The sequence below is a fragment of the Peromyscus eremicus genome, chromosome 1, assembly GCF_949786415.1.
Source record: "Peromyscus eremicus chromosome 1, PerEre_H2_v1, whole genome shotgun sequence".
Classification (NCBI taxonomy): Eukaryota; Metazoa; Chordata; class Mammalia; order Rodentia; family Cricetidae; genus Peromyscus; species Peromyscus eremicus.
The window spans coordinates 92,218,803-92,237,262 of record NC_081416.1 but is presented as its reverse complement, the minus strand read 5'-3'; the positions used below and the strand labels follow the sequence as shown (position 1 = coordinate 92,237,262).

Here is an 18,460-nt window from a genome sequence, read left to right as displayed (position 1 = left end):
TCCCCTTGATCTCAGGGGAAGGTTTCTAGCTTCTCACCAGTAAATATATTAGCTATTTTTTCCCCCTTGAGATGTTAGTCTCATCCTGTAGCCTATGCTGGCCTTAAACTCCTGGCAGTTCTCCAGTTTCAGTTTCCCAAAAGCTGGGCTTACAGGAAAAGCCACTGTATCAGTTTGTAATTCTTTATCTGGTTGGGGAAGTTCCCTCTCTTCCCAGGTTTCTTTCTTTCATGTGTGTGCAGGTCCACATGCACGTGGAGATCAGAGGACAAGCTGTGGGTGTCAGCCCTTACCTTTCCACCTTGTCTGAGACAGAATGCATAAGCAGGGTAGATGGCCCGCTCACACTACTGCATACAGCTTTTCTATCTGGGTCCTGGGGATTCGAGTTCAAGTTGGGTTTGTGTGGCAAGTGCTTTTACTCGCTGAGCCATTTCCCCAGCCCCTGAGTTTTTATTTCTCATCCTTATGAATTTAATGTAACAATGTTAATATGAATTTAATGTATCTGTAAATCTGTAATTTTGCCAAGATCTTCACAGAATCAGCACTCCTTTATGAATTGTTATATAAATGTATGTTTTTCATATATATACATGTATGTATGTATGTATGTTTTTCATATATATACATGTATGTATGTATGTATGGGTCTCATCACACAGTCCAGGATGACTGAATTCCAAGCAAACCTCTTGCCTCAGCCTCCTGAGTGCTAGGATTATAGGCATGCACTACCATGCCTGGCTTATGATTTCAAGCTTCTCACCTTATCTGACTACTTGTGTACCCAGGAATACATCATCTTTCTCTCTGCACCCATACACCTGTAATACATGTCAGTGTTTTAGGATTCGGTTCCATAACGTGTTTTCAAACAACAGGGTACCAAAGGTCTCTGTATCACCAGGTTATCACATAGCACAAGAAGAAGGAGAGAAGGCTGGACAGCGGACACACTGATAGGGGTTTTGAAAATTATTTTATTGTTACATTCCAAAGAGGATGTAGGAAGAAAAAAGCCAGTTATCCAATAACTGTTAGACTTCTCAGAGAGAGGCCATCTGAACTCCTGTCCTAGTTCAAAGCTGCCCACATTAGTTCAAATAGCTGCCTCTCAGCACAACAGGAAATGCTGACCAGTATGTGTATGCCATTCACCCAGGGAGGCTTGGGCTTAAGAGAAAATGTCTTTATTCTAAATGCTCAAGTCCTTAGAGATACTAGAAGAAGATGAGGAAGACCACACACACCGAGACTGTGTTTAGTTATTAGAGTAAACTAGCAAACGGCCAGTTTGTTCTAGGATGTGTTGCATCAGACATCACAGCGCACAAACGAAACAAGTCTGCATTTCGTGAAGAGCCGCCAGGCATTTTAGATCCAACTTACCAAGAAATGCAGCCATAGGCCAACCAGAATCTTAAGTAACATAGTCAGTGCAAAAGTCATGTGGGCAGGCCAGCACGCGAGAGCTGGCTACACTGGAAATGTTAAGGAGTGGAATAGGTCTGGTGTATTTACATGTCTGTCTAGTAAAGAGACTGGAGGGAAGCTCTGTGAAGCACTCCCAAGGCCTCCCTTCCTTCTCCCACCATGGAAAAACAGAAGGAGAAACACACCTGGAAATTATCTTGAAAACCAAGTTAGAACTGTGTAGTGAGAAAGAGAGCTTGTTCCAGGCACAGGACTTCAAGATAACTCACAGGCAGCTTAATTTTATTAGTAAAAGTCACAAGTAGGAAAAGGTTTACTGGCTGACTTGGAACCGTGTGCTTTAAAAATGTCTCTATTAATACATTAACAAGAAAAAATACTAAGCATGTGGGTCTGCTTCCAACTTTGAGTCTTCCTCCATCCAGCAAGGATGTGTAAAAACAACAGGGCATTAAAACCCAAGGACACCCAGTCAATTCTTCCCAGTCGTGGTTTTTCTGCCGTGGTTTTTCTAGTCACCTTGATTCCAGTTCCCAGTTAGCTGAGGACAACGTGTCGGTCGAAGACAGACTTCCGCTGCTCCTGAACCTGAAGCTTCCAGCGCTGCTGGGCATACTCGACCTTGTTTAGAACATTGGCTCTGCTGCGAGAGCGGGCCAGCACATCATGGGCATTTGCAAAAGGCTGGTGATCCTGAAAGTCAAGGTGGAAACTGTCAGAGATGGCGGGAGCTGCATAAAACATGCACAGAACAAACAGTTTGTCTGTGAGCCAGACTAGGGGCAGGGGGTTCTGTCCTTCAACTAGTAGAAGCAGGACAAGCTCAGCTACAGAAGCAGAGGATTCCAGAGACAGGAGCAATAACGGGTACATGAGAAACACATCCTTAGGTCACCATTTTCAAAGGCATTTTCTTTAAGAAGCAGACACCAAGCCAACGACAGTGGTCATTATCGTTAAAGAGAAGTCTTTCCTGGTTAGTGGGAGAATAACATCTATTCTCTTGGGCCGGTGAGATGGCTCAGCAGGTAAAGGCACTTGCCACCAAGCCTGACCTAGTTTGATCCTGGGGCCCACATGTTAGAAACAAAGAACTGACTCCTTCAAGTTGTCCTCTGAGCTCCACACACCCTGAGGCATGTGGAGGCCCACACTCCCACCCCTGCCCCCTAAATAAACAAACTAATTATTTTAATGCAATTAAAATTTTTAAAGGGACTGGAGACATGGTTTAGCAATTAAGAATGCTTGCTGCTCCTCCAGAGGACCTGAATTCAGTTCCCAGCACCACTGTAAGGCAGCTTACAATTGCCTATAACTCCAGCTCCAAGGGATCTGACACCTTTTTCTGGCCTCCCAGGATACCTGCAAAAATGTGCACACACAGCCATATAAAAATTTTTAAATCCTAAAAAAAATTTAGTCATTTTCTTGTGCCTTTCTTTCCCTTAAGATTTGGTCTTACCATGTCACCCAGGCCAGCCTGGAACACTGTATTGTCCAGACTGACCTCAAACTAGTGGTCCTCCAACTTCCCAAGACCAGAACTTCAGGCAAACACCACCTATACCTCGACTAAGAAAGTCTGTTTGCAGGGCTGGAGAAATGACTCAGAGGTTAAGAGCACTGGTTGCTCTTCTAAAGGACCTAGGTTCAATTCCCAGCACCCATATGGCAGTTCATAACTGTCTATAGCTCCAGTTCTAAAAGATCTGGCATCCTCACACAGACATACATACAGGTAAAACCCTGATGTACATAAAAGATAAATCTTAAAAAAATAAAAATAATAACAAAAAAAGCCTTCAAAAGCTATGACTTGTAGGTCCCTTTAAAAAAAGAAAGAAAGAAAGCCTGCTTTCACATTCCTATCTCCATGTAGATATTAATGTAGGACTTTCCTCTGTATTAGTCAAAACTTAATAGCTCATTTGTGGCAGAGGAGAGCTCTGTCTTTCCATTTCCCAACTCCCATTATATCAGAACTGATGACATGTCCACCTAGAGTGGCTAGAGCAGCCAGGAGTTCTCAGGGCCATATCTTGGCTGGTGTTAATGTCTCTCTAGGCCTTCAGCATGCACTGATGAACTGTTTTCCAGAACTTTCTCATTTTCTCTCTTCCCCGCTCTGCAGTGAGACAGAGCTCATGTGTTTTAGTGCCTTCTCTTATCATGGAGAGTGAGGGCTGGCTTACTTCAGCATGTCTAATGAACAAAAACTTACATCTTTCATTGCAGAGAGCTCCACGGCTTCAATGTTAATTGCTATCTTAGGAAAGAGGCTAATGAAGGTTACCCTAGTTTGTGTACAAAGCCAGATTCTCCGGTCAAAATAAACTGATTCAACTGGATGTTTGTAGTCATTACACAGAAAACCACCGCACTAATCTACCTATGGATGAGATGTCAACACAGCTGCCCACATGACAAACAGCTTCAATTGTAATTTACTGTTTTTATTTTGCTTTTTCTTGAGTTTTTCCTCAACCCCATGTCAGCAAAGTTTCTAGGTGTTCCAACACAGGCCAGGCCTCTTAAATTAGGTTTGCTGACAGGAGAGAAGCAACACCATTCTGCTGCACGTAGGCAGCGGCGGGAGTGGACATGGCATGGAAAGCTATGCACAACCACCTGACTGTATTACAACTGTCACTGTCGGGCTTTTACCTGGTTGTGTCTCTACGGCAAGGCGTTTCTACTATGTTTACATATCCCGAGCATTTTCTAGAGATGTATTTATTTGTTATATGTGGGTGTTTTTCCTGCAACTATGTCTGTGAACCATGTTCATACCTAGTGACCATTTAGGGCAGAAAAGGGTGTCAGATCCCCTGAGTCTCGAGTTACAGATGGTTGTGAGCCATCATGTGGGAATAGAACCCATGTCCTCTGCAAGAGCAGCCAGTGCTCTTCAGTGCTGAGCCATCTCCCCAGCACCTTACTTCTTTAATTTTTAAAATATTTATTTGTTCTTGTGTTTGTAGAGTCTGTTTTCTCTATGCATCGGTAGCTGAGTTCCAGGAACTGACTCAGGCTGCTCGGCTTGCTCCTGTAGTAAGATCCTTTCCCCACTGAGCCATCTTTCTGGACCTCGAAGAAGCTTTTTGTTTTACTTTGCAAAGATTTACTGTGTTTTGAGCTGGGCGGTGGTGGCGCACGCCTTTAATCCCAGCACTCGGGAGGCAGAGCCAGGCGGATCTCTGTGAGTTCGAGGCCAGCCTGGGCTACCAAGTGAGTCCCAGGAAAGGCGCAAAGCTACACAGAGAAACCCTGTCTCGAAAAACAAAAAAAAAAAAAAAAAAAAAAAAAAGATTTACTGTGTTTTGAATTATGTGTATGTGTGTAGGTGTGTGCACATGAGTGCAGGTGTCCACAGAGGCCAGAAGAGAGTGTCAGATCCCCTAGAGCTGGAGTCACAATTGTGAGCCACTGGACATGGGTACTGGGAACTGAACTCGGGTCCTCTGCAAGAGCAGTGCTCTTAACTGCCGAGCTACCTCAAAGGCTTTCTATAAGGCATCCTTGTCTTCTATCAAAATGTCCTCCACTTTTGTTTAACTTAGGTGATATCTTTTGCAAATCTCTTATTTAACTCCACAAATGAAAACAATAAAGACAATGCTATCAAGTCTAAGATGGTCCACAGACACAGAAAGAAAGGTAAAGAAAGAGGACGGTTAGCTGGCCATGGTGATGTATACCCCTGTGCTTGGAGGGCTGCTGCAGACTTGAGGCCAGCCTGGTGTATAGAGCAAGTTCTAGGTCAGCCAGGGTTACAAGTAAGACCCTGGTGAGAGGCAGAGAGAGACTGAGGTGGGAGGTGAGAGGGAGAAAGAGAGGAAAAACATAAAAAAAGAAAGCAAACAGCTAAAGTTGTAGCATTACTTGATTTCCAATAGGGAAATAACTGGCCCAAGGTCATTTAACAAATTAGCACACACAGACACCAATACTCTGTGTGCCTAACCTTAAGTTGGTATTGTAGCCTCCCAACACACCAAACTGTTTCGGGTAGATTACTATGGGAAAATGGTGCATCAGTGATTTTGTATATAAAATATTATTACCATTGGTTTATTTGGACATAAACAACACTAGCAAGAAGGAAGTACTTTATCAGAGACCCTCTCAGTTACACAGTCCTGTCACCTACTCCTCAAGGTAGGGGAAGGGAAAATCCTAAGGAACAAACTCAAATGACTAAACAAACCAGTTAATCCTTTTGGTCTGCAATCCACCTACAGAACAAGATTAGACTAGCTGCTCACAGACACAGGGAGGATGCAAATAGAGATTTCCACTTTCATGTGTTTGTTCTTTTTACACCTGATAAAATTACAATGAATACAAAGCATGCTTCAGTGGAATGTTTAGATAATAGTGATGATGTGTCCTGGATATATGATACAACAAATACTACCATTGTTTGAAGTGAACCTCTTGACTAATTGTAATAACTTTTATCTGCCTTAAATAAAACAGAATAAAAAATTGGGTAAAAATTTAAATGCCTTAAAATTAACCTTTAAAAAGTACATACTGAAGAACTCCCATGTTAGCTAAGCAGTTCATACCAACTGAAATTTAACTTCTATTTGTACAGTTAAACTCACAGCTTTGGTTGGAAAACCTTTCTCTGTCTAGAATCAGTTAGACAAATATCAGAGTCAGCTGCGACTCTTAGTGACAATGTTCTCCAATGGTCAGCATGTAGGAAGAATTAACCACCCATGAGCAAAGTGGTTACTAAGCACATGAGCCTATCAATCAGTGTCGCCCTCCATGTTTACATCTACACATTTTTATACCAATTTACATTCTGCATGTTTTACACTAACATTGCCTCTGAGTCAGCAGCAGGTAACTAATGCTATAAGGATATATGTAAAGTCCGCATAAACTCCTGTGCTAGGAATGGAAATACTGTGAGGCCTTTGATAGACATTTGTCAGTAGTTCTCAACTGGTAGTGATTCTGTCCCCTGCCAGGTTTCTTGAAGGCAAGGTTTCTTCACAACAAAGGATAATTTAACTCCAGTATCTACAGAGTCAAGGCTGAGAATATATAAATGGAAAACATTTGAGACTCTACTGCTTCTTATATACAAGTTCTCTCTGGCATTAATCTTACTGTCTGCTTTATGTGTGTATTATGTTTAAGATTTATTATTTTTAATTATGTGTATGTATGTACACGTGCCTGCAGAGACTGGAGGCCAAAGGCATTAGAGCCCCCTGGAGCTGGAAGCTGGAATTACAGGTAGTTGTGAGCAGTTCAGCATGGGTGCTGGGAATGAAACCCAGATCCTCTGTTAGAGCAATATACGCTCTTAACCACTAAGTCTCTCTCTCTCTCTCTCTCTCTCTCTCTCTCTCTCTCTCTCTCTCTCTCTCTCTCTCTCTCTCTCTCTCTCTCCATGGCCCTTTAGTTTTTTTGTTTTAATTTATTTTGAATTTGACACAGGTTCTTAAGTAGCCTAGGCTGTCACTGAACTCATTATGTGATCAAGAATGATCTTTAACTCCTAATCATCCTGTTCCTACCTCCTAAATCTTGGGATCACAGGTATGCACCACTACATCCAGCCTATCTGTGCCTGTTTTTGTTTTTAAATTTTTACATATTTTATTATATCAGATCCCCAGACTTACCTTTCTCTCAGCCTACCAATCTACTCCTGGAATTATTTATTCTTAGTTAAAATGTTTGTTTTGTATATGTATGATGTGTATGTGCATGTATTTGTATGTGGTAGTGCAGACCATGGGCATGCCAAGGCATGTGTGTGGAGGTCAGACAACAACTTGAGGTGTTCATTTTGTTTGAGGCAGGGTCTTTCCTTTGTTGCTCACTGCTGCATACACCAGGCTAGTGGCCCATGAGTTTGAGGATTCTCCTTCTCTGCCTCCCATCTTGTTGTAGGAACACTGGGTTTACAGACATGTGCTACTGCACCCAGCTTTACATGGGTTCTTAGATTCAAACTTGGGTCTTTCTGTTTGCACACCAAGTCCTTTATCTACCGAGCCATCTCCCCAAGCCTTCTCTTAGAATTCTTTAAACCTATCTAGGTGTTTTAGTAAGCTAGGTGTGAAGTGGTATGCCTGTAGATACCTGTAATCCTTGAAAGGCTGGGCAGGGGGTGCTATGTGCTCTGCCTAGTGGGCTGCATGTATGGCTTGCTAGAACGATTTCTTCATAGAGGGATACACACTAAAGTTAGAACTCATTTCAGCATCCCAGTGAGGACCTGCACTTCCATGACAACATCTACCTACGGCCATCTCCACTCATCCCAGATGAGGGCAGAAATTGACAGTGAGCACTCAGTGAGGACCTGCACTTCCATGAAAACATCTATCTATGGCCATGTCCACTCATCTCAGATGAGGGCAGAGATTGGCAGTGAGCACCTCAGTGAGGACCTGCACTTCCATGAAAACATCTACCTACGGCCATCTCCACTCATCCCAGATGAGGGCAGAGATTGGCAGTGAGCACCTCAGTGAGGACCTGCACTTCCATGACAACATCTACCTATGGCCATCTCCACTCATCCCAGATGAGGGCAGAGATTGGCAGTGAGCACCTCAGTGAGGACCTGCACTTCCATGACAACATCTACCTATGGCCATCTCCACTCATTCCAGATGAGGGCAGAGACTAGCAGTGAGCACTACTGCAGTGCCAGAACTTACCCCAACGTCATCATCACTCTGCAACAGCTGTGAGTGTCCAAAGAGGCGCCTCTTCAGGATTGGCTCAACTAAGGTAAGGTATACCATGTACAGAAGTAGAAGGCCCAAAATAGAGAGATAAATTATAATGGTAACCTAAAGGAAAATGAAAAGAAGTTACCCTCTGTTCAAGCTGAGAACTCAGTTTGTTTGGTAACAGTGACATTACAGTGAAGACTGGCAATCTACTCAGCCCACAGGATTTCTGTACCAGCCAGAGTCCAACAGGAGAGGCAAACTAATCCACCAAAGCAGGAGAGGAGGGAACAAAGCTTTGCCTTTGGATCTTTTTGTGGGTCCCCACTGACTGCTCATCATTCCCCAGCATGGCCTGAACAGCTGTTTTCTTTCTTCAGCTGAACATGGCAGGTGACATTCAGCAGTATCACTGCCAGAGCAGCCAAAGGCGTGCTAGCTGAGACTGTGACTCAGGTGGATTTCAACAGACCACTCCTTGAGGTAAGTGGAGGTATGAAAAACACTTGTTAGGACAGTGATTTTTTTTCAGGATATTAATTCACGTGCTGCCAAGGGCACAGCATACACTCGGCTGGCTATAATAACACAGAAAACACCAACAGCTGGCCAAGGCATGGAGAGGAGGAACCCTCACACACTGCTGGCGAAATGGTGCAACCACTTTGGAAAACTGTCTGGCCATCTCTTAAACAAACATAAACTTACCACTCTGAGGAATTTTTCCAAGAGAAAAACAAACATATATCCATACAAAGACACTCATGACAGTATTATTCATAATATACACATGGAGATAATCTAAATACTCATGAATTGAAAAACAGTCGTATAATGGAATACTATTTAGTAACAACATGAAGTCCTGGTGCATACTACAAGTTAAACAAAATAAAAAGTCACAGAGGACCACATATGACTTTACTTACATGAAATATTAAGATGTGTACAGGTAGAAAGTTAAATAGTGGCCATTTGGGATCAGGGACAAATGTTTTAAAAACTGAAGTTTAAGATGCTGTTTTAATTTACTAAATTATCTACATAAAAGTGAGAGAATTTTAGGATATATAAATTATACATTTAAAAGGTGTGTTAAAAAGCATATGGGCTAGGCTTGCAGTTCAGTGGTTAAACATTGCCCTGTTAGGCATGAGGACCTGGGTTCCAGAAAAAGAGGTGGGTTGGAGAGATGGCCCAGCAGTTAGCACTGGCTGCTTCTGGAGGACCCAGGTTCAGTTCTCAGCACCCACATGGAGACTCACACCTGTCTGTAACTCCAGTTCCTGGGGTCAGATGCCCTCTTCTGACCTCCATGAGCACGAGGCATGCAAGTGGTGCATAGACATACATGCAGTCAAAACATCCATACATATGAAATAATAATAAAATAATAATACTTTAGGGGGCTTGAGAGATGGCTCAGAAGTTTAGAGCATTTGTTGCTCTTTACAGAGGACCCAGGCTCAATTCCCAGCACCCAAATGGTGGCTGATAACCATCCATAACTCCAGTGCCAGAGGATCTGATGCCTTCTTCTGACCTCTGCAGGCATCAGGCATGTACATGCTGCATAGACATACATGTAAGCAAAACACTCATATGCATAAAGTAAAATCAGTAAATCTTTTTAAAAACTGATGGAAAGAGGAAGGGCAGGGAGAGAGAAGAGCAGAACATGACAAACCCAAGGCATGATGAGATTTCCCTACAGGGCTGGGCCCTGCTGAAATGCTTGTGATTGATGCCCTGCATTCACTATGAGGCCTTTTTCTTTTCTTTTCTTTTCCTTTCTTTTCTTTTTTCTTTCCTTTTCTTTTCAAGATAGGGTCTTTCTACACATTACTGTCTATCCTGAAACTCACAGAAATCTGCCTGCCTCTGCCTCCTGAGTTATGAGGCCTCTTTTTTTAGGAAAGGAACGGGAAGCACAATCTTAAGACAAACAAACCGGAGAACAACCACTCGTCCCCATAATAAAGTAATTGAGTTCATTAGTGACCTAATGGTGGTGAGTTATCCACACTCCATTTCAGGACCTGAAGACCTGGTTACATGTTTATGATAGTGACCAAATGCATAATTCAGTCAAAGGGTTGTGAGGGCAGGGGGCAAGAGGACTTGAGCATACATGATCCAGAGAGAAACTACGATATATTTCCAGAATATGCTAATTATTTATAGCACATTTTAGAGCCATTTCGCTTGTCTGTTTAACATATCCTAACTGATCCAGAAAGCAAGAGCAGGTGCATTACTACTTTCAGGAAAGGTCAAATGTTTCTGTCTTTTCTGGAGAGCATGTGCGAGTGTTTGTGCATGCATGTGTGCATGTGACTATATTTATATTTCACCTTGATTGTGACAGAGCTTCTTTCTTCATATTTGCATTCACAGCGTAGACAGTATGCTTCTACGTCAGGCCCCCGCACAGGCATGGGCTCCACAACATGAAGGCAATCACTGAAAAAACAAGGGTAAAAGACTGCAGAAGCCTGGCTTCATATTTTCCTGTCTCTGATCAAAACTTTTCCTGAAACTCAGAATGATCATTGAGCTTACCCAAAGAAATAATATAAAAAATGAATAATTAATAAAGCAAAGTAAAATAATTTCCTCTCTCAGTATTAAACAGTGTAAGAAGCCAAAAGACAATGGCTGTCTATGTCCAAGTTGCTATTACTAACAGTTTCAGATGCCCTAGAAAATCCCAAACTGTATAAAAAAAAAAATCTATTTGCCAAAACAAGTCATATTTAGACTTGCCCAGTTACCAAGCAAAACTCCTTTAAATGCTTTAAAGTGACATAAGGCATTATTTAAATACTATCTCTTGTGAATTAATCACATTTTAATTTTCATTTGTGTGTGAGAAAAAGCGTGGTGTACACATATGTGTGTGTAAGTACACATCAGCAGAGGCCAGAGGGGAATATCAAATATCACTCTTCACCTTGTTCCCTGGAGACAAGGTCTCTCCCTGAAACTGCAGCTAGGCTGGCAGCCACAAGCCCCAGTGGTCCCCCTGCCTTTGCTTCCTACATGTGTGACAGGCACACATGGCCACACTGGCTTTTTTTTATGTGGGTGCTGGAGATTCCAACTCAGGTCATCATACACTGCAAGCATTCTTACCCACTAGGCCATCTTCCCTATCCCAATTAACATCATCATCACCATCATCATCATCATCATCATTATGTATTATTATTATTTTGGCTTTTCAAGACAAGGTTTTTCTGTGTATCGCTGGCTGTCTTGGAACTCATTCTGTAGACCAGGTTGGTCTCAAGCTCTGTCTGCCTCTGCTTCCCAAGTGCTGGGATTAAAGGTATGTGCTCCCAATTAACATTATTTTTTTCTAAAGATTTATTTATTTATTATGTCTACAGTGTTCTGTCTGCACATATCCCTGCAAGCCAGAAGAGGGTACCAGATCTCATTACAGATGGTTGTGAGCCACCATGTGGTTGCTGGGAATTGAACTCAGGACCTTTGGAAGAACAAGCAGTGCTCTTAACCTCTGAGCCATCTCTCCAGCCCCAATTAACATTATTTTTAATTGCCACAATATAGCATATGAATGGCTTATTACATTTAATAGAAGAGCAAATTATGAAATGCTGAAAGGTGGACCCCTAAAGCCACAGTGAGAAATAATTACATTCTTGGGCCAGCCATGCTGGCACATGTTTTTAATTCCAGAACTTGGGAGACAGAGACAGGCAGATCCCAGGCCAGCCTGGTCTACAGAGCTAGTTCTAGGACATCCAGGGGCTGGAGAGGGGTTCAGCAGTTAAAAGCACTTCATGTTCTTACAGAAGACCTGGGTTTGGTTCCCAGAAATGCTATCAGGCAGCTCACAACCACCTATTACTCTAGTTTCAGAAGATCTGATGATCTTTGACCTCCAAGGGCACCTGCATGCATGTGGTATACATAAACCCATTTTATAAACATACAAATTAAAATTAAATTTTAAAGTATTTTTAAATGAAAAATGAAGTATACAAAAAATAAGAGAGATACCTTATTTAAAAAAAATGCTACAGAAAATATCTTTTCTAGGAATCTGTCATTTTCCAAGAATCTGCCATGAATGATTACTTTCCATTTTGCAACTGTGTATGTGAGGTGTGTGCTCATGCTTGAGCAGTCTGGCCAGCCCTTGCTTCCACTTTGGTGTGTCTTCATTAGTCATCTCTGACTGCCTCAAAATGCTATGACAGTATCTTATCTTAGCCCAGCCACCCCTCTTGGGGGCACTCGGTGTTCTGAGATGATTCCTTCTTTGACCTACCAAAATGTACCTTTTCATGTTCTGTTGCTCTAAACTATAGCATTAGAAACAAAGCTCAAAATGGTATAAATAATACAAACTTCAGGTATCTACAACAAGTAATTTAATTTGAACAAAAGCTGGACACGGTGGCATACACCTATAATCCCAGCACTTGGAAGGCAGAGGCAGGATGATTGAGAGTTCCAGACAGGCCTGGGTTATATATCGAGACCCTGCTTCAAAAAAGGCAGGAAGGCAGGAAGGAAAGAAGGCAAAAGGAGAGAGAGAGAGGGAGGGAGGGAGAAGGAAGGGCTGTGCAGGGCTGAAGCAGCAGGAAGGCTGTGTCTGACTAACCCATAATAAACAGAGCTAGCCCCAAGATGTGGCTCAGCCACTCTCAGCAACTAGGAAACACCCCCACCTAGTGCTCAAAGGAAGAATCAGCTTTGACAAGATCCCAAAGACAAGCCAGAGCACTACTCTTAGCTTTCCTTGTTTTTAACCAACTATCCCAAGTCAATGAAGAATTAAAGTCAACAGTTGAACAAAACAAAAGGCCCAGGGAACAAAAGGTTAAAGTGTATTTAGGGACTCACAGATACCCAGGTCCTCAGGGAGCTATAGCATGCTGGTAGACCATAACTTGCCTGTCTTTCCAAACAAGTTAAAAATTTGCACTGTCAATGGGAACATACATCAGCAAAAGACTTACAAGTAAGAGAAAGTAGAAGAGATGGAAGAAAAATCCTATTAGGTCTTGTTTTCAACTATTTTCTTGTTTTTAATTTATTTATTTTTATTTCAGGTGCATTGGTGTTTTGCCTGCATATATGCCTGCGTGAGGGTGTTGTATCCCTAGAACCAGAGTTACAGACAGCTGTGAGCTGCCATGTGGGTGCTGGGAATTGAACCCAGGTCCTCTGGAAGAGCAGCCAGTGCTCTTAACCGCTGAGCCATCTCTCCAGCTCCTCAACTATTTATTTTTCAAAGCTCCTAATTTTAATTTATGGCCAGGGATGAAGACATGGCCCTGTCTCATCATAGAATAATAAAAAGTTAACAACAACAAAAATTAGTGTTAAACACTTGAAAAGTGAGTTCAGTTGCTACTCCACTAATACACATCACATCTGTTACCGGTAAGAAAACATACTGATTATACACATGTTCAACAGCTTTGGGAAAATTATAGAAGTATCTTAAAGATATATTTGAGGACTGGGGTTACTGTCCAGTGGGGGAATGTTTGCCCAGAACTTACAAGGCCTTGAATATTATCTTCAGTACAAAAAGAATTTGAGCTTGCATGTATCATATAAAGTAACCTGCTGGTACAAAGCCTTTAAAAATATACCCCAATCATTAGCCCGGTATGGTGATACACGCCTTTAATCCCAGCACTCAGGAGGCAGAGGCAGGCAGATCTCTATGAGTTTGGGACCAGTTTGGTCTACAAATCAAGTTCCAAGACAGCCAGGGCTGGTTACACAAAACCCCTGTCTCCAAAAACAACAACAAAACAATAACAACAACCAAAAACCCAAACCCAATCTCTTAAAGTGGAACACAGACCTTCACAGGATCACAAGAACACACTAAACAGACTGAACCTAAATGCGTATTGTGGGAAGAATAAACAATGGCACCAGAGAAACTAAGTGTGCTCAAAGTCAAAGAGAACAAACTTTTTTTTTTTTTTTTTTTTTGGTTTTTCGAGACAGGTTTTTTCTGTGTACCTTTGGAGCCTGTCCTGAAACTCACTCCGTAACCCAGGCTAGCCTCAAACTCACAGAGATCCGCCTGCCTCTGCCTCCCGAGTGCTGGGATTAAAGGTGTGCACCACCACCGCCCGGCAGACAGAACAGATTTAATCTTGCTTTCAGATTGCTGCTCACTACAGAGCTGAGAAACCAGGCACATGCCGAAGCACCCCTTATTTGGCACTACTCCCCATCACTTTCCACTGTGGTGTGACATCACAGTCCCACTGGAGGAAGGACATCCGTCCTGCTGTATAACCTGGCCACTTCTTGTTTCAGGCACATAAGAGAAATCTGTCATTCTTTAAGGCCCACTGGGATAGACTGAGAAAGCTGCTGGTAGTCAACTAATCAATCCGGATTCCAGTCATAGGCCTGCCTGGCTGCCTAAGGGCTGAAGGATCACACAGTCTCAACATTCTCCGAACCCACTGACACATACCAAAGGAGAAATTCTAACACACATACTTCATTCTCATTCATGCCCAAATCTCTGAAACTTTTAAATATAGTCTCCAATAGTTCACAATGTATCATCAAAACTTAAAAACTGTAGCCTGGGAAGTAGAGGCAAGACGATCAAGAGCCTGAAGCCAGCCCTGCTGTCGAAACAAGTGCCAGGCTGATCTGGGCTGCATAGTAAGACCCTGTCTCAAAACAAAAAACAAAAGCAAATTCCAAACCAAAACAACCCCCACTCCCAGAAAACACTGTATGAATTGTAAAAATTACAAGCCAGGAGCTGGAGAGAGGGCTTGGTAGTTAAGAGTGCTGGCTACTATTGCAGAGGACTCCAGTTCGGTTCCCGGCACCCAAGCTGGGCATCTCACAAGCACCTGTAACACTAGCTCCAGGGAATTCAATATCCCCTCATGGTCGCCACAGACACTCACACATGTATGTATGAACATATACAAAATTTTTTAAAGTGCTTAAAAATTATACATCCGATAAAGGCGGCTCAACTTATCTTTCACTGAGAAGTAAGAGATCCCTGACCAAAGTTTAAGAGGGCACAAGAGACCTTGGTAGTTTAGGCACAATAAACTCAGTCCCACCTCCATATGAAACCTCCCAGCCTAGAGCTTTCTGTTTGGGCTACAGTATTCCTTTAGATTCGTATCATGCACTCAGGACTCAAATCTCATTTTTTCCACATAGAGAATTTAACACTTTTGCTAAAAAAACTAAACAAGACATTGTATGAATATTCTGAGTTAACTGTAAGAACCACAGAAAGAAATGTGACAGGTGATTTCTTGACCCATAATACTTACCAGTCTTTCTGAGATATGTTCTTATTATAAATATGTCCAGGATTCTCTTTATAGGGAGGGCAGATACATTTACACCTCACATCTTCAAAATTCTGTAATGAAAATGAAAGCATCATAACTTGGTTATATTAGCATCAATAATTAAAAAAAATCTGGACACATCCACTTTGCTGAGTATCTTGTCAGGTGTTCTAAAACCATCATAAAGATTTAGTTTTGAGAGACACAAGTTCCTAAAGCCCACAAGCCCTGACCTGTGATTTATTAAACCCACTTATGAACCCATGACAATCAAGTTGTGTCATCATCTACCTGCCACCAGAAAGACATGTCAATGACAGATAATGAGGCCTACAAAGAGAAATGCTGGCATGAAAGGACGGGGGAGAATCCAATTCAAAATTATTCATAAGCAAGTCCCAGTTCTAGGCTGGGGGTGGATGCAGCTCAGAGCTAAAGCATGTGCAGCATGCATAAGGCCAGTTCAACCTGCAATGCAACAAAAGTGGGGGAAGCCAGAATCCTTCTAATTTCATTTTCTCTAACTTTTTTTTCCTTTGGGGAGAAAGGCACTGAGCATGGCTAAAAGGGCTACGTTGGCTACAGACAGGATGAAGACCCAGAGGCACTCAGCCAGTGCCAGGAGGGCAGTGAAAGGGGAAGTAGCTTGAATCTTGCCGAATCTTGCCGAATCTTGCTAACCTCCGTCCCCCCAGGAAACTGGGAGGACAACTCCTAGCAAAATGAGTTTCACCAAGCAGAGGAAGCAGCCATTAAATGCTGGATAGATCCAAGGGATGTTTCCTCAGCAAAGGGCTGTTTATTTGAGATGGCAGTGGCTCATTAGTCCCCAAAGAGACCTGTCCACTGCTTCTATGTACAGAGCAATGTCTGGCAGAGCTGTTGACAGCTCCTAATTGTATTCAGCAACCACTGTGCCAGACCCGGTGTTCAATGAGGGCGACTCAGATAAGCAAGAGTGGCTCCTGTTTACTGGAACAAATCCTACCAAGGAGAGATAGACAAATACATGTATTATGTATATCATGATACACTACATAAAATGGTGATGTATGATATCCATGCAGAGGGTGCCAACAATATTTCAAAAGTTGGGAGACTTTCTGCTGTCCCTATTTCTGATAACATCAGAAAGATTGAAAAAAAAAAAAAAAACTACCAAAACCACCTGCCTTCCTGTAACCTGTCTTTCCCAGCCCTTTATAATATTTAGATATTATAAACCTCTTCTTTTAAAAATGCAGTATCACTCTTTCCCCACCACACAGTGAATTCTTTCTATTTTGCCCCGTGATGAGTTAGCTCATTGGGAAGAGAGCATATGTTTTCTTGATTCAGGGCAGCTCTGGGGCACCAGATAACAACATGAGCGGACCAGAACGATTAAGAAACACCATGGGGAAAAGGATATAATCTCCCTCTCTTCTAGGCCTGTTCTTCCCTTCCCTTATCAGAAGAGGGAGGTGTGTGTGTGTGTGTGTGTGTGTGTGTGTGTGTGTGTGTGTTCGTTCCTGGAGGGGGGCTGAGTGAGAGTTTCAAGCTGGTGAGATGACTCTGTAGGTCCTCCTGGGGAGGGGTGGATGCCACAAGAGGCGAGCCCCCACCATGGCAAGGAAATCTGTTCATGGATGAGTTGAGAGGAGCTAGTCCTTAGTAGGGAAGACTTCGGGAAGATGGGGGTTTCTCATCATTTGAGTTGGGGCCTGAGGGCTGGTGAAGGGCGGGAGTGGGCTGCCGGAGTTTAGGGGTGGAAAGTTCAAAGCTCCCAGGGCTGGAAAGCTCGTCAAGTTCCGGGTGTGTGCTGTCGGGGCTGGGAAGGGACGTGTCAGGAGGTGGAGGAGTTGCAGACCCGGCTCCGGGTACTGGTCAGGGGCTGAGGTTTAAGAAGCTCTGGGAAGGGCCGGCCCGGGCTGTGAAGCAGGGGATCTGGCTGTCGGATTGGGAGAACCTGGGAGTGGGGAGCTAGTGGGCAGCCCCAGTTTCAGCCAGGCCAGAGGCAGGGGCGGAGCTCCTGTCAGGAGCCGGGCGGGGCGGGACTCACCTTGGCGGCGCCTGTCAGCTGCGCGAACAGCAGCACGGACAGCGCCAGGCAGGACAGGCTGAGCCCGGAGCCCAGCCGCAGCAGGCCTCCGTACCATAAGCTTGCCATCGCGGGAGCCAGCCGCCCCAGCGAGCCCCGAGCCCCGCGCCCGGCTCGGGATCCGGCTCGGGATCCTCCGCCCGCACTTCCGCCTGGGCCTGCGCGTCACCGTCCGCGCCGGGTCAGCTGCGAGAAAGCCTCCGCCCCGGAAACGGTTCCGGGTGCGCCGGGCCTGCCGCGGCCGCTGCCACGGGGCTGCACTACGGTCTGGGGGCTGCCCTGGCCGGGGCTGCCGAGTCCTGCGGCTCCAGGGAGCAGGCCACGCGGGCCGAGTCCTGCAGGCCGGGTGAGCCCCATCCTCGGGAGCTGCCGAGGCCGAGAGGGTGCTGGGCGTGGAGACCTGGCCGGGAGTGGCCGAGCGTCCCGAGCTCCGAAGCCCACCCGGCGGCGGAGGGTCGGAGCTCACTCAGTCCCTGGACTTCGGTGCTAACCTGTGCTCTGCGCCTCCTGGATTCAGCTCCCTGCCGGGCTCCCCGGTCGCTGTGGGCTGCCCACGTGGGTGTGGCTTCCACTAGGGGCTGGCCGCCTTGGTGCAGCTTGGGGTTGGAAAGTGGGCCAAGACGGTGGAGCTGGGCTGGCTCAAGTCAGGCTCCCCTAGATATGGACCGCCCCGGCAGCATCCCTCGCCCAGGACTGCTGGAGGTGGAGAATCCATCCAGTCGCTACGCTCCTGTGAGGCCATGCCTATTTAAACCCCCTCAGTTCGGGGAGCGCTGACCATACTCTCTGAGTTGTGTTCTTCTGCTGATATTTAGGAGCACCTTGGAGAGGACGCAGTGCCTCTAATTAATATATATATGCAGCATGCTCATCACAACCTTTAGGGATTT

The 18,460-nt window shown here is 44.3% G+C and overlaps 1 protein-coding gene across 2 annotated transcripts; it reads right to left on the bottom strand.

Moving 5' to 3' along the window:
- Positions 1-1,702: 1,702 nt before the first annotated feature.
- Tmem9b (TMEM9 domain family member B) lies at positions 1,703-18,174 on the bottom strand. 2 transcript variants are annotated; one of them, XM_059269027.1, is made up of 5 exons: positions 18,062-18,174; positions 15,470-15,561; positions 10,505-10,613; positions 8,136-8,270; positions 1,703-2,130 (listed from the first exon to the last, which is right to left on the bottom strand). In XM_059269027.1, exons 3-5 carry the CDS (start codon positions 10,586-10,588, stop codon positions 1,975-1,977), a joined length of 375 nt encoding a protein of 124 aa, XP_059125010.1. In that variant the 5' UTR covers positions 10,589-10,613; positions 15,470-15,561; positions 18,062-18,174; the 3' UTR covers positions 1,703-1,974. The 2 variants fall into 2 exon arrangements, with proteins under 2 accessions (XP_059125010.1, XP_059125004.1); XM_059269021.1 differs by lacking the exon at positions 18,062-18,174 and adding an exon at positions 17,532-17,733.
- Between the last annotated feature and the right edge of the window lie 286 nt (positions 18,175-18,460).